Source organism: Poecilia reticulata, chromosome 9 (genome assembly GCF_904066995.2).
Source record: "Poecilia reticulata chromosome 9, P_reticulata-male-v2, whole genome shotgun sequence".
Classification (NCBI taxonomy): domain Eukaryota; kingdom Metazoa; phylum Chordata; class Actinopteri; order Cyprinodontiformes; family Poeciliidae; genus Poecilia; species Poecilia reticulata.
In genome coordinates, this window is record NC_088838.1 from 34,999,606 (window position 1) to 35,014,152 (window position 14,547).

The 14,547-nt window shown below is 45.8% G+C and overlaps 2 protein-coding genes across 9 annotated transcripts in view; one reads left to right on the forward strand and one right to left on the reverse strand.

Moving 5' to 3' along the window:
* The window catches only part of LOC103470773 (actin filament-associated protein 1-like 2), an 18,029-nt gene extending 8,206 nt beyond the window's left edge, over window positions 1–9,823 (reverse strand). For 4 of the 8 annotated variants that reach the window (XM_081611033.1, XM_081611031.1, XM_081611032.1 and 1 more), the window contains exons 1-5: window positions 8,514–9,823; window positions 1,833–1,967; window positions 1,567–1,644; window positions 1,435–1,496; window positions 1–320 (exon numbers count right to left, since the gene is read on the reverse strand). The exon at window positions 1–320 is cut by the window's left edge and continues 91 nt beyond it. In XM_081611033.1, coding sequence (XP_081467159.1) covers window positions 1–320; window positions 1,435–1,496; window positions 1,567–1,644; window positions 1,833–1,967; window positions 8,514–8,529 — 611 coding nt within the window. In that variant the 5' untranslated portion in view covers window positions 8,530–9,823. The remainder of the gene's footprint in view (window positions 321–1,434; window positions 1,497–1,566; window positions 1,645–1,832; window positions 1,968–8,513) is intronic. The other 4 variants (XM_081611037.1, XM_081611036.1, XM_081611035.1 and 1 more) reach the window with 3 other exon arrangements.
* A 379-nt stretch (window positions 9,824–10,202) lies between these two features.
* LOC103470772 (ras-related protein Rab-14-like) lies at window positions 10,203–14,199 on the forward strand. The gene is made up of 8 exons (XM_008419435.3): window positions 10,203–10,353; window positions 10,653–10,711; window positions 10,846–10,899; window positions 10,992–11,169; window positions 11,908–11,974; window positions 12,382–12,469; window positions 12,556–12,586; window positions 12,669–14,199. The coding sequence occupies exons 2-8, from the start codon at window positions 10,660–10,662 to the stop codon at window positions 12,844–12,846; spliced, it is 648 nt and encodes a 215-aa protein (XP_008417657.1). The 5' UTR covers window positions 10,203–10,353; window positions 10,653–10,659; the 3' UTR covers window positions 12,847–14,199.
* Window positions 14,200–14,547: the final 348 nt, after the last annotated feature.

Genomic DNA, 14,547 nt, shown 5'->3' on the forward strand with positions numbered 1-14,547 from the left:
GGCGTGGGCCGCAGGCTGATCTGGGAGCTGCTCCACTGGATGTAGTGAGCTCTGTCCTTCACAAGGCCGCCTCCTTCATCCTCATCATCCTCTTCCTCACCGTACGACTCGTAGTGACTGCTCTCTGACTCCGCCCTCTCTGGAGGAAGGAACAGGTTCCTGTTCAGTGGCTTTAGGCCCGCCGAGGCTCCTCTGCTGTGTGCGGTACCTGTGTTGGACGCGGTGGTTTCTGACGCTACGTAAGGTTCTGCTTCCTCGTACGTGTCCTCTTCATCGTCACCGCCAAGCCCGCCTGGAGGATGAGGAGGGACGGTGGGGCCCTGCAGACAGTCATTCATATGCTGAGCACACGTCCGCTAATCCGCTGATAGCGGAGCTAATTCTTCTTACAGCTCATTTCGCTAACATTTAGCACTTAGCTTCCACATGGAGAGCGCTAATGTACTTTGCTATAAGAAAACTTTCAGTTGAATAAAGTTCAACATCTGTGCTGAAGTTTTCATCGTCAATTCATAAAAATTATTCAAATAGTTTATATTCAGGCTCTTATTTTGAAGTGGACTGTTGTGCTTTTTCCCCAAAAACTTTAATTAAAACAAGAAACATTCAGCAACAAAATTAAAAGATACGACATGAACCTAAATATAATATTTAAAGACTTTATAAAACATGTAAATTATGATGTCAAAATTAAACTGATGCTCGTCGGTTTTATAGCTACTTTGATTTTATCCACCAGATAAAATCCCAGTAAATCTAAAGTTACTGGGTGTGAATACTTTTGTGAGGCTCTGTGAACGTTGTGCTGGGATTTTGATCTTATCGTGTGTGTGTGTGTGTGTGTGTGTGTGTGTGTGTGTGTGTGTGTTTTCTGTCCATCACGTAGACCAGATGCTAATCTGCCGCCATCAGCAGCCGCTTCGTCCCCCTGCTGGTCCGTCAGCCAATGGGAGCGCGGCGCGGCGGCCTCCCGTGTAAACAGAGGGCTTCCTGTGCCTCCCTCACACACACCCGCTCCCCCCGCCGTCTCCTGCCAAGCCCCCGGAGGCCCCGGTCTGTCATTACTGACCCACATCACAGGCGCTGGATCCCGTCTAAAAACAAACTTTCTTCCCTCCGCCCAGTTTTCCTTTGAGCTCCCCTCTGAGGTCGGGGAGCGAGGAGGTTTGGTTAGAGTCTGACCTGCCGTGATGGGATGATGACCCTTTTCCTTACCGCTGATTAACGATGCTCCTGTGTTGCCATGGTAACCGTATGATGGGAAACAGGAGGTTTTGTCGAGGTTCTCTAAACTGCCACTGCAGGATTTCTGGAGACTTTTCAGTTTTTCTTTGGATTCTTTTCCTCTAAATCAGTTTTTTCACAACCCTGGAGGTGAAACCAGTTTGCCCAGTTTGCCCAGTTTGCCCAGTTTGCCCAGTGACGTTTGCTCACCCCGCTCTTCATCCAGTCCGACGGGTCCTGATGTGAGATCAGCTCAGACGACCAAACTGCATCTGGAAACAACCAAACATGGAGCAAACGTCGGATCTGAGGTGGGAGAAGGAAGGCGGCGCCGCGGCGTACCTGTCCCAGGTGAGTCGTCCAGCTCGTTGCCTAGCGACGATGAGGGGCAGCTCATCACCATGTACTCAGCATCTTCCACTGCAGACACAGGAAACCAGTCAACTGTTAATCAGCTTCACACATTAAGAAGCTAATATTTCCTAGAAGCTCAGATGAATCTGTGAACGTGTTTCATCTGCAGCCTGTTTCTCTCCGTCTGCTGCGTTTCTTTGGACCAAACAGGAAGTGGAACCAGGTGAACCAGGAAGTGGTCAGCAGGCCGCTACCTGGAGCGTCGGGCGTCTGCAGTTTGGACAGCAGCTCTGAGATCGACTTCTTCTGCGCCTGAGCGATGTAGCTCAGGTTCTCCGAGTCGAGAACCGACAGGAACGTCTGCAGATCCCAGATCAGCTTCGCCAGAACTGAACACAGCAGGGAGAGAGAGGAGCAGTGGGCGAGTTAACGAACGAGTCAGTCCTTCAGCAGTTACTGAGTCAGTTAGTGAACAAGCCAGGTAATAAGCGAGTCATTCATCAGCCAGCTGAACGAGTCATTCATCAGCCAGATGAACGAGTCATTCCTCAGACAGCTGAACGAGTCATTCATCAGCCAGATGAACGAGTCAGTCTCTAGTCTGTTTCCCTCGTTGCCGCCATGTTTGGAGCCACTGAGAGAAGTTCAGACATCCAGCAGCTCAGACGTTGCCTCTGCCTCTCTCCAGTCTACAGCTGAGGCAACGGTTGCCTGAGAGGGACGGAGAGGCAACGGTTGCCTGAGAGGGACGGAGAGGCAACGGTTGCCTGAGAGGGACGGAGAGGCAACGGTTGCCTGAGAGGGACAGAGAGGCAACGGTTGCCTGAGAGGGATGGAGAGGCAACGGTTGCCTGAGAGGGACAGAGAGGCAACGGTTGCCTGAGAGGGATGGAGAGGCAACGGTTGCCTGAGAGGGATGGAGAGGCAACGGTTGCCTGAGAGGGATGGAGAGGCAACGGTTGCCTGAGAGGGATGGAGAGGCAACGGTTGCCTGAGAGGGATGGAGAGGCAACGGTTGCCTGAGAGGGATGGAGAGGCAACGGTTGCCTGAGAGGGATGGAGAGGCAACGGTTGCCTGAGAGGGATGGAGAGGCAACGGTTGCCTGAGAGGGATGGAGAGGCAACGGTTGCCTGAGAGGGATGGAGAGGCAACGGTTGCCTGAGAGGGATGGAGAGGCAACGGTTGCCTGAGAGGGATGGAGAGGCAACGGTTGCCTGAGAGGGACTGAGAGGCAACGGTTGCCTGAGAGGGATGGAGAGGCAACGGTTGCCTGAGAGGGACGGAGAGGCAACGGTTGCCTGAGAGGGATGGAGAGGCAACGGTTGCCTGAGAGCGATGGAGAGGCAACGGTTGCCTGAGAGGGATGGAGAGGCAACGGTTGCCTGAGAGCGATGGAGAGGCAACGGTTGCCTGAGAGGGACGGAGAGGCAACGGTTGCCTGAGAGGGACAGAGAGGCAACGGTTGCCTGAGAGGGATGGAGAGGCAACGGTTGCCTGAGAGGGACTGAGAGGCAACGGTTGCCTGAGAGGGACAGAGAGGCAACGGTTGCCTGAGAGGGACAGAGAGGCAACGGTTGCCTGAGAGGGATGGAGAGGTAATGGTTGCCTGACAGAGAGGCAACGGTTGCCTGACAGAGAGGCAACGGTTGCCTGACAGAGAGGCAACGGTTGCCTGAGTTGCAGTGAGTCATGTTTGATCAGAGCCGGTCCTTATCTTGGCTCTGAAACAGAGTCTCTGTCTGTTTTCTCTCCTTCCTTAATGTTTAACTGTTTCCATCATTCCAGCAGCTTTGCATCATCAACCAGATTCAGCTCCATAAGCAGCTCTGACTCTAAACATCAGCGGGAATCAATGACGGTTATTAATAATCACAGATGAATCATTTGATCTCTGTGAGCTTCAAGCTGCCGGTCGTTCAGATTAAAACTCCTCGGCTTGTTTTCCTCTGGTTTGACGCTCGGCGTGGAAAACCGGATAAAAAGCAGGAAAGTTTCTCCCATCGTGTAGCGGATCAGAGCAAACACACTGCTAATGTTTAACCCCGCCTGATGTTTGAGCTGCTCGGTTGATAAAGTTTCAGAACCAGATAAATAATCATTAAAACTCAAATCAGAGACAAACTGGAAGAAATTCTCCTTCAGCTTCAAACTCATTTAGGGCCTCAATAATAACTGGAAATAAACTAAAATTAAATTTAGCTTGTATTGAAACTTTTGATTCCTTCTTTTTATTTTCACCGCTGTAATCTCATGTTGTTGTTTTTTGCCCTTGCTGAAATATGCTTTACAAATAAACTTAATGATTTTGATGGCTATCAACACAGTGACACCTTTTAATACTTTACTTGTTCATTTGTAGCATAAATGTTTAATTTAGTCTCCAAGCAGCTCCATAAGATAATCTGTCAGATAAAACTAGAGTTTTTGAAAAACATGTCAGATGTAATAAAAGATGAAAGATTAAAAGTTTCAGAGCGTAGAAATGTTTAGATCCACAATAATTATTGATTCAGAACATAAATGTATTTTTGACATATAATTATCAGAAACGGGGCTGCACAGTGGCGCAGTTGGTAGAGCTGTTGCCTTGCAGCAAGAAGGTTCTGGGTTCGATTCCCGGCCTGGGGTCTTTCTGCATGGAGTTTGCATGTTCTCCCTGTGCATGCGTGGGTTTTCTCCGGGTACTCCGGTTTCCTCCCACAGTCCAAAAACATGACTGTCAGGTTAATTGGCCTCTCCAAATTGCCCCTAGGTGTGTGTGTGTGTGCATGGTTGTGTGTCCTGTGTGTCTCTGTGTTGCCCTGCGACAGACTGGCGACCTGTCCAGGGTGACCCCGCCTCTCGCCTGGAACGTTAGCTGGAGATGGGCACCAGCACCCCTCCCGACCCCACTGAGGGAAAAAGGGTGCAAGAAAATGGATGGATGGATGGATGGAATTATCAGAAACAAGCTACATGGGGTCTGGATTCATCAGTTTAATTTATTCTGATTAACATCAAATTAATGTTTGATGTTTTCACTGTTGCTGAAATCTTGTTTTTACGGGTTCATGTCTGTTGCATCGATTCTACAGGAGAGACTCAGCTTGACAGAATGTGATACTTTAATGTGATTTTATCCGTTTCTGGCTTTGATCCTGTAAACTAAACCTGGTGACGGTTTAACCTCAGAATAAATGAGACTAAACCAGTTTTAGTGTTTGCTGAGCGAAATGCTTCCCCTCCGTCTCATCCTCCTTCCCTTCCTGCCTTTTACAGGAATCTGAGGAATTTGTGGCCTTTTGGGGGGAAAATCATGAGAAAAACATTTGCTGTGATGCAGATAAGCCTCATGAATTATTTTCCAGGGAGAAACAAACAACCTAAACTATCCATCAGTTTGGACATCTGCAGTACCACCTGCAGCCAGTGGCGGCAGTATTCATTAGACTGACAAGAAGAAGCCAGAAGAAGTCCATAAGTTTTCCATAAGTTCTTTAGGAGAGATAGTAAATATGATCAGAGAACAAAACTGAATGTTTCAAAGTTGAACACAGATGCGCTCCACACTTTTCAGACTTTCTTTGGAGTAAATTTCACTGTCACATAAAAAATAAACTGTATTCATGTGATGCCTGCACTCCCAGCCTGAATCAGTCCCATGTCTGTATTCAGCTGGCTTAGAGGTTTAGACCAGCTGTGGCCTCAACAAGGTCCGGTTCTGGTTCCGGTTCTGGTTCAGGTTCTGGTTCCGGTTCCGGTTCTGGTAGAACCCTTACTTTCTGGTTCTATCTGAGCTTCATTGAGGCAAATGAGTGTCAAAGCGGCCGACTGGGCCGATCTCAGAGCCGCTTGTGAGGCGGACATGTAGACAGAGCCGTCCTGAACAATGGAGGCCTGTCCTGGAGTCCATTCATGGGGACAGACTGCGTCCATTCAGGCGGCGGCGTGGGAGACGGAGGTTAAATGTTGATTAACTCCTCTGCCGTTTCACAGCGCTGCTTATCAGGCCGCTGCTGCTTTAAACACCGAGCTGCACATACCTCACACACCCACAGCTCTGCAGCAACAACACGAGGACGGCTGGACATGTCCAAAAACACTGGAGACGTCCAAAAACACTGGAGACGTCCAGAAACACGGGACATGTCCAAAAACAATGGCTGCTGGTCTGCAGCCCGGACACATCAGATTCAGCCAGATGTGTCCGGGTCCGGTCTTCCAGAGCCCGCTCTCCCCGGCTTTAGCCACATCTTCCCCAGTTAGCAGATTGGCTCCCAACTGGTCAGTCTTGTCAGTTGTTTTCTGATCGTTTCTGTGTTTATTTGTGGCCTGAAGCCTGAAATCAAAGCAGAGAGAAACGGGCCTCAGCTGCTCCTGTAATCGGCTTCGGTCGCAGCTTTTAGAAAAAGTAGTTTCAGCAGCGCTGCCATGAGAACCAAACCCTGAAATTAGTCAGAAGATGTGATTCCTGCAAAACCCCCAAACATGTTGTGTGTCTGTCCAGCTGTGTTTGTGGGGACTTGTGTATTTATATCCCTTATGGGGACACAGCAAATTATGGGGACGTTTTGTGCTGATCAAACCTTCAAAGAGGTACTTAGGGGCTCGGAGTTGTCTTTTTGTGTTAGAAAGACATTGATTCATGTTTGTTTAGACGGAATCGTGTGATTTTGGGACCTCAGATGTAGAGAAGTACAAACATGTGTGCAGCAGGGAGGGAGCCACTCTCTTTCATCTGCTGGAGAGAAAACGCTCCATTCATGTTTCTGAGCTGCTTCCAGGAGACACCAGCAGCTTATCTTCTCAATGTCCCTCAGCATTTAGTTTCCGTTTGCTCTCCTGATGTCTCAGTGGGCTGGGTTAGCTCTTAATATGGGAATAACTGTTGGTTTGGATACCTTGAAGACACAAACACCCGGAAATCTGATGGATCTAAACGGCCTATTAGCCGCATCCCCGGAGACGCCGCGGGAGGAAGACATGATGATGAAGAGCAGGAAGGAGGAGGAGGATGGAGGAGCAAGCAGGGGTGTTTCCGATTGTTAACATACCAGCAGCGTGATAAAGACTTCACAGCAGCAGGAGGATGGGCTGAAACACTGCCCCCTATAGGCAAACACCTGCAGCTGCACAAAATACATGTCGCTGTTTCCATTCCGCTGATGAGAAACCAAACCGGTTCTTCATTCAGAGAGTCATTCTGCTGTTTCTATTGGAAGCTAAATGAGTTTACAGCTTTGCTGTTTTTTTTAAATCAGGTGCAAACAGCAGCAGAGGTTTTAAAATTTAATCCATGAAGATAAACATAACTTTAAAGGTCTTTAGCTTAAATATTACAACATTTTTAAAGTGACTTTTTAAAAGTAACAAAGAAGAAATGTATCTGTTCTGGTTCAGTTCAGAAAAGACAAATAAAATAAAAAATTTAAATAGATTATTTAAACTGTCAGAAGAAAAATCCTCAAAAAATGCCTGAAAAAGTTAATTAAATCAGCTGCTGATCTCAAACCCTTTGCATGTAAAAGCTTGAACTGTTTATAAAGACATTTTTTTAAATACTTCATCTTAACAGTCAAACATGTCGTATCTGTCATTTTTAACACAAATTAGAAAATATTTGCATTGACTAAAAAGTCATATTCAATAAATTAGAATATTATTGAAAAGTCCATTTATTTCAGTTAATTAAAAAAGTCAAATACTGACTTGTTTTCGTGATTATGATGATTTTCTGCTTACAGTTCATAAAAACAACACATTTAGATTATAACATTACATGAGACCAATAAAAAACATTTTTAAAAAGAGAAATGTGGATTGATATAAAGTATGTTTCACATCTGATTACAGGTTGATATTTTCAAATGATTCAACTTGACGAACAAGCCTCATCAGATTCTTACAAAGATATTTATGTTTCTCTGAGTTTATGTTTGCTTTAGTTTCTATTTTTATCATTAAAGTAGTAAAAACATGTTTTCATAGTGTTTGAAACATTAAAACCCTGCATCACATTTTCATAAAAATAAAGACAACTACATTTTGACTCCATCGTTTCTTCCTCTTGCAGTTTCAGTGTTTTTATATCGACTCTTATGGGATATTTGGTACGGATTGTATCAGTTTGTACACTTTGATAATAAGGATTTAATAGTTCACAATAAGCTGCAGATATTCTACATGAGGAAATATCTTGATAATTTGATAAACGATGCTGTGAATTATTTTATTTAATCAGAAATCGTTACTGATGCACATTGAAAAGTCGATAAAAACACTAAAAACTACATTATAGCTGCAGGATGGTGCAGATCATTCACCTTTTCTTCATCAGTGGTTTTATTGTCTTCATCGTCGCCTGCAGAATGTCTTCCATCAGATTTTTGTTGATAATTTTAGGTTGTTTTCTATAATCTGATGTGGTGACATGACTCCATCTCCTCCAGCCAGATTAACGTCTTTTTTCATAACTTCAATCAGGAATCAGAACCACAACAATGTACAATATAAATATCTCAATAAACATTAAATTAAGCTAAATTATACGAGTGATTTGGATCTTTTAAGGATCATTTTTGCTGAGAGAAATGGATGGAAGTAGAGACTAAATGACAACAGGTTGTTATGGAAGAGGAAGAGAAGCTGACCTGCAGCAAACTTTGGATCAATATTTAACAGAATAATTAAAACTTTTGAGAGTTTTTTTATTAATTGCTTGTTAAATTTGATTTAGAAACACAAATAAAGTAAATAAATATTACATAATTCTTTAAAATCTACTTAAAATATTCTATATATGTGAAGACAAACGGCTGTTTTAACTGAGCTGCTCTGTTATCTGGAGTTAGATTCAGTCTGTCAGAGAAACAGAGAATAGAATAGAATAGAATAGAATAGAATAGAATAGAATAGAATAGAATAGAATAGAATAGAATAGAAACAACCTCAGTACCTTTCTGTTTGTCCATGTCTGTCGTTTCAGCAGCCGCTCATCTTCAGTCTCATCTCCGCTGGAAGAAAAACAGACGTCAGGTTTCCTCCTCCCTGGACTCCCTCTGTTGGCTCTGTGGGACGCACCGAGATCTGACAGCCCAGTCCTGCCCCTCACAGCCCAGTCCTGCCCCTCACAGCCCAGTCCTGCCCCTCACAGCCCTGTCCTGCCCCTCCCAGCCCTGTCCTGCCCCTCACAGCCCAGTCCTGCCCCTCTGAGACCTGAACACACAAAGGAGGGGGGATCGTCCGTCTCTCTATGTGATGGTCAGAGTGAAAAACAAATAACCTTTGATTCTGATTTTGCTTCATATCTGTCCGTCTTTACCTCCTCTCCTGTCCTCTCAGCTTCCTTTGAGACGTTCACGTCCCTCTCTGTATTTTAGACTCAGACGCGTTCCCTGTCCCCAGTCTTAGTTGTTCCCAGTCTGCGGTGGTTTCTTTCCGTCTCCCAGCAGTTAAAAGTTAGAAGCCACTTTCTGTGGCTGTGCTTCCAAAACCAGGAAAGCTTCCAGATGTTGTTCATCTAATTCTTGTCTTAAAGTGTCCAACAGCACCGGGTCCAACTTCTGGTCCTTAGCTTCTCCTTCAGCGACAGTCCAGCAGCTGTTCCCTCCTCCTCCTCTTCTTCCTCAGCCTAACCTCTGGAATGTGGTTCATTGTCTTGGTGAAAACTGGATGAACATCTCATGAAGAGATGATGTTGAAGGCTCTGTGTCAATACTGCATCAGACAGCCCACAGCATGATACCACCTCTTACCATCTCAGAGCCAGATGTCAACAACGGTAGACTCGTCCATTCAGCTTTACCTGCTGGAGCCACAGCCTGAACAAACACCTCCAGTAAACAAGGCCTCAGCAGGGTTAGTGAGTTAGCTAACTCTAGCACCAAGAACGTTAGCGAACGAATGCATTTGAATCAAGTGATGCCAAACTCTTTATGTAACAATACTAATAAAAACACGTAGTATGGTAATGTCCTTAAGTTATCTACCAGCTAGCACACAGTGCTCAGCTTAGCAAAAGGCACGATGCTATTGCTAACAAAACAACAGCCAAGATGCCATATCAGCACATTGAATTCATGTCACTCGTTCTTGAAGTGATTAATGCAAACAAAGACGCCTTTTTTCTCCAAATGTTTCAAAGTGAAACCTTTATGTGTTTTCCAGAAGGACTGAGACCAAATGGGGGGTTGAAGTCAACCTGCTATGAGACATGGTGGTGGCAGCATCATTCTGTGGGAATCTGGAGTTTTTAAAATCTGAATCAATAGCAATCCTGGAAGAAAACCTGTCATCAACCTAAGATTACAGGACAGCAGAACATCCAGTTAGAGATATTATGGGATGGATTAGATCAGGTCAGAGTGGCATAATCAAAGTCCAGACCAAAATCTAAATTATTTTTTCATAAGAAGATAATTAGATTTGTAAACAATCCATAAAATATTTATTTTTGAAAAATATCTCTATATTCTTATTTTTGTTGGTCTGCTATAAATAAACTAATACATTACATTAAAACCTTTAAAATTAAAAAAATACGCGGATGTGTGAATTATACCTTTTTCCAGGTTCTCTACGCGCCTTTCACCTTTTTCCCCATTGTAGAAGCTAAACGCCCCCAGCAGGTGGCGGTAGTATAACTGTTAGGATGGAATCTGCGGTGAAACCAGAAGAAGAAGAAGAAGAAGCGGAAGTGAAGCAGGTTTCCTGACGGATCAGCGGTTAACAGCTTCAACCAGCAGCTACCCAGCAGTTCAACCAGTTTCCAGCAGGACCAGACCGCCGCACTGAAGGTAAAGCTACAGGTTCTGGTTCCGGACGGGCTGCCGGGCTGTAGCTGGGTCATTCCCGCTGTAGTTTGGGAAAAAAGTGGCCTGCTGCTGTTAGCTGTTAGCCGGTTAGCTCGGAGAGGGAAGTCAGCTGATCGGCTTTGATACTTCTGCTAAGCACGATGGACCGACTCGGAACCGGATTCTGGGTCCAGCCTGACTGCCTCCGGCTCCAGTTAGGGTTCTGTCAGGCTTCGCGGGCCCGGTTCGGACCATCGGAACCGGTCTGGGTCTCACTGTGTCCCTGTTTGTCTCGTCCACAGAGTCACCATGACAGCCGCTCCCTACAACTACTCCTACATCTTCAAGTACATCATCATCGGTGAGTCCGAACCGAACCGAACCGGGTCCACTCCATGTCCTCTGACTGGAACAAGCCCACATCACCACACCTCCACCGCCGTGCTGCATTCAGCTCACCTTTAACCTGTGTCCTGATGCGTTTGTGTGTTTCAGGAGATATGGGCGTCGGGAAGTCATGTTTGCTTCATCAGTTCACAGAGAAGAAATGTGAGTGATGGTCTCCTTATCGAGCTGTGAGCCGGTTCTGATCCGGTTCTGGTTGGACCGGATCAGAACCCTCTGTGTGTGTGTGTGTTCAGTCATGGCCGACTGTCCTCACACCATCGGCGTGGAGTTTGGGACGAGGATCATGGAGGTCCACGGTCAGAAGGTGAAGCTGCAGATCTGGGACACGGCGGGTCAGGAGCGTTTCAGGGCCGTCACCAGGTCCTACTACCGGGGGGCGGCGGGGGCCCTCATGGTCTATGACATCACCAGGTGGTTATCACACTCATACTTCAATTATTATGATTCATTCACATCTGCAGTTCTTCTTTATCATAATTCATAAACTCAGTCATTACTGAGCAACAATTTCTATCTTTTCTTGGCAAAGATGTTAAAATGTGAAGCAAATTTACAGAAAATAATTTTCTTAATTTCTGTCCAGATGATTTTAGTTCATTTCTGTAAATAAAATGTTATAAATAAACATAATTTTATTATATTTATTCATTTTAAATCTGCTCCTCTTATTGTTTTTTTTAATTATTATTACATTCTATTTAAAAACAAATTTAAGCTTCTTTAAATGTATATTTAGTTTCTTTATTTGTGTTTCATAACTTATCTTTTTATTTTATTTAAATGTTTTTTGTAAGTTTTCCTGTAATTGTTATTTTTCCAGTTAATATCAGTTTTGTTTATTTTCATAATTTTGCTTTTACTACAGATTTGATGCCTTATGAAAAATGTCAATATGTAATTTTTCCTGTTTTGATTCCATTTTATAGATTTTTTTAACAGTTTTAGTTTAATCATATTGATCAATTTTAGATTTTTAAAAACCTGTTTTTAAAAACAATCTTTCATTTAGAATTTTGTTTATTATTATTAGTATTTTTTTTATATAATTTTTTTCTGTGTAATTAATTTCACATTAATTTGTTGCTGCAGATGAATTTTTTTGTTTCTAGTGGAGGCTGAATAACTTCTTCTTCTGCTGCTGTTTTTCAGGAGAAGTACCTACAACCACCTGAGCAGCTGGTTGACGGACGCCCGGAACCTGACCAACCCGAACACGGTGAGACCTCTGACCTCTGACCTGGATCCGACCAGAACCAGGGATGGAAATGAGAATGATGCTTTTGCTGTAACTCAGCTTTTAGCCACCAGGTGGCGCTGTAACTCAGCGGTTGTCCGCCAATCAGCGCTGTAATCCCGCTGGTCTCCACCAGGCGGTGCTGTAATCCCGCTGGTCTCCACCAGGCGGTGCTGTAATCCCGCTGGTCTCCACCAGGCGGTGCTGTAATCCCGCTGGTCTCCACCAGGCGGTGCTGTAATCCCGCTGGTCTCCACCAGGCGGTGCTGTAACTCAGCTGTTCTCCACCAGGCGGTGCTGTAATCCCGCTGGTCTCCACCAGGCGGTGCTGTAATCCCGCTGGTCTCCACCTGGCGGTGCTGTTTGACTGATTGTTTCTCCGTTTCCAGGTGATCATCCTGATCGGGAACAAGGCGGACCTGGAGGCTCAGAGGGACGTGACGTACGAAGAGGCCAAGCAGTTCGCCGAGGAGAATGGTGAGGGGGCGGGGCCAAGGGGGCGGGGCTTATCTGTCAGACAGGAAGTGGTTCTGATCCGATCTCTCTGCTTCCTGTTGGTTCAGGTCTGCTGTTCCTGGAAGCCAGCGCCAAGACGTAAGAGTCGGACCGCCTCCGGTTCTGTTAGTGTGAGAAATGCTGCTTCACTCCTGGTTCTGGTTCTGGTTCTGTTCCCCAGAGGAGAGAACGTGGAGGAGGCGTTCCTGGAGGCGGCCAAGAAGATCTACCAGAACATCCAGGACGGCAGTTTGGACCTGAACGCGGCCGAGTCCGGCGTCCAGCACAAGCCGTCGGCGCCGCAGGGCGGCCGGCTCAACGCCGACAGCCAGCCGGCCAAGGAGGGCTGCAGCTGCTAGCCTCAGAACCGGACCGGTACCGGACCTGACCCGACCTGACCGGAACCGCCACACAACCGGTTCCATCAGAACCCAAATCACTGATCCAATCAGCTTCACTAAATCATGTCTCTGATCCTCCTCTGGTACCAGAACCAGTCCAGCTCCGAGTCCGGACCCGGTCAGAACCCGAACCCCTCTCAGAACAAAAGACTAGGATCCAATCAGAACCACAGCCGGGTCACTAAGGACTCCAGCTGAACCCAGAAGGTTCTCCTCTTAAAATCCTGAGACCCGGTCAGGACCGGTACCGGTCCACATCCGGTCCTGTCCGGGTCAGATCAGTCCACAAACATCAGGTTGAGTCTGTCAGATTCCAGGAACCCACCAGGAAAATAGAACCGGGTCCCAAACCGGGCCGTCCAGAACCCAACACTCAGAACCATATGGATCCAGGTCGGTCCAGAATCCAGTTCATGACCTTTAGAACCACAAATTCTGGATTTCCCGACCGGTTCCGGGTTTCTTTTGGTTCTGGTCTCGACCCGGGTTTGCCGACTCCAGATGTTTCTCCAATTTAAAAATAAAATCTCGTCGTCCTGGTTCTGAAAGTTCTGCGGCTAACCGGACTTTATCTGATCCGATGAAATTACTGCAAAATCCTAGAAATAAAAACCAGATCGATCTTTAAAGTGCGTCTCACTTCCAGATGGGAATCTGACCTTTGACCTGGTGCAGCTTTTCTGACCGATTTCAGATTAAAATCGGACCCAGTTTCCCATCAGGAACCGGTTCGGTTCTGATCCATCGCTCCATTTTGACCCGGTTCTGAGCTGGTTCTGGTACCTCTCGGGTCCAGCAGTGCGTATCCAGGGAACTCTCTGCTGATTGGTGGACGCTCGGCTCCATGTTTTTATAACGCAGCTTCCTCCTCATCCTCCTCTTCCTCAGTCCATCAGCAGAACAATGAGATCATCTTCATCCTCCTCCTCATCATCATGAACTTCCTTCTTCCTTCTCAGCACTTTAAGTTTGTGAAGTTTGTCGGGACCAAAGAGTCGGAAGGTTTCTGGAAAGGTTCTGTTGGTTCTGCCGCCTTAAAGCTTCGCTCACCAAAGGAAAACAGAGAAGCATGACATGACTACACTAACCTCGTCCCGCCAGCAGGGGGCGCACATCGACCGCCGCGCTCTGGCTGCATCATGAGCTGCACATTTCTTCTTCTCTGTTTTTGATTTTCTGTCTGCTAGCGCCTCCATCCAGCTTCTCATGATTCTTTTATTTATATGAAATTGTTGTGATTCTTCTTCAGCTGTCATTAAACCGCGGGGACTCAGTTATTTGTAAATAAAGTATAAATACTGTACGTTACAACAGGCCTGCTGTGGTTTGTCTGGACTTCGCTCTGCTGCCGATAGAGGGCGACACGTCCAGTTTGGACTTTCGGTTCTGATCCGACAGATCATGTAGAAATAAGAATTTAAAATGTGCCAAATGCTGCCATCTAGTGTTCAGCTTGTGTAGAGCAGGCAGTGGTGGCTAAAGCTAATGCTAAGACAGTCAGTATAAAGTATATTTTATAACTTGGTTCTGTTTGCCTTCTGCAAACGGAACCAATGATTACAACCATGATTATGGTTGTAATCATTGATAGTATTTTCATTGATTTTATGTAAAAACAATTGGTGAATAAATAGAGGCTAGAAATTAAATGTTTTGTTT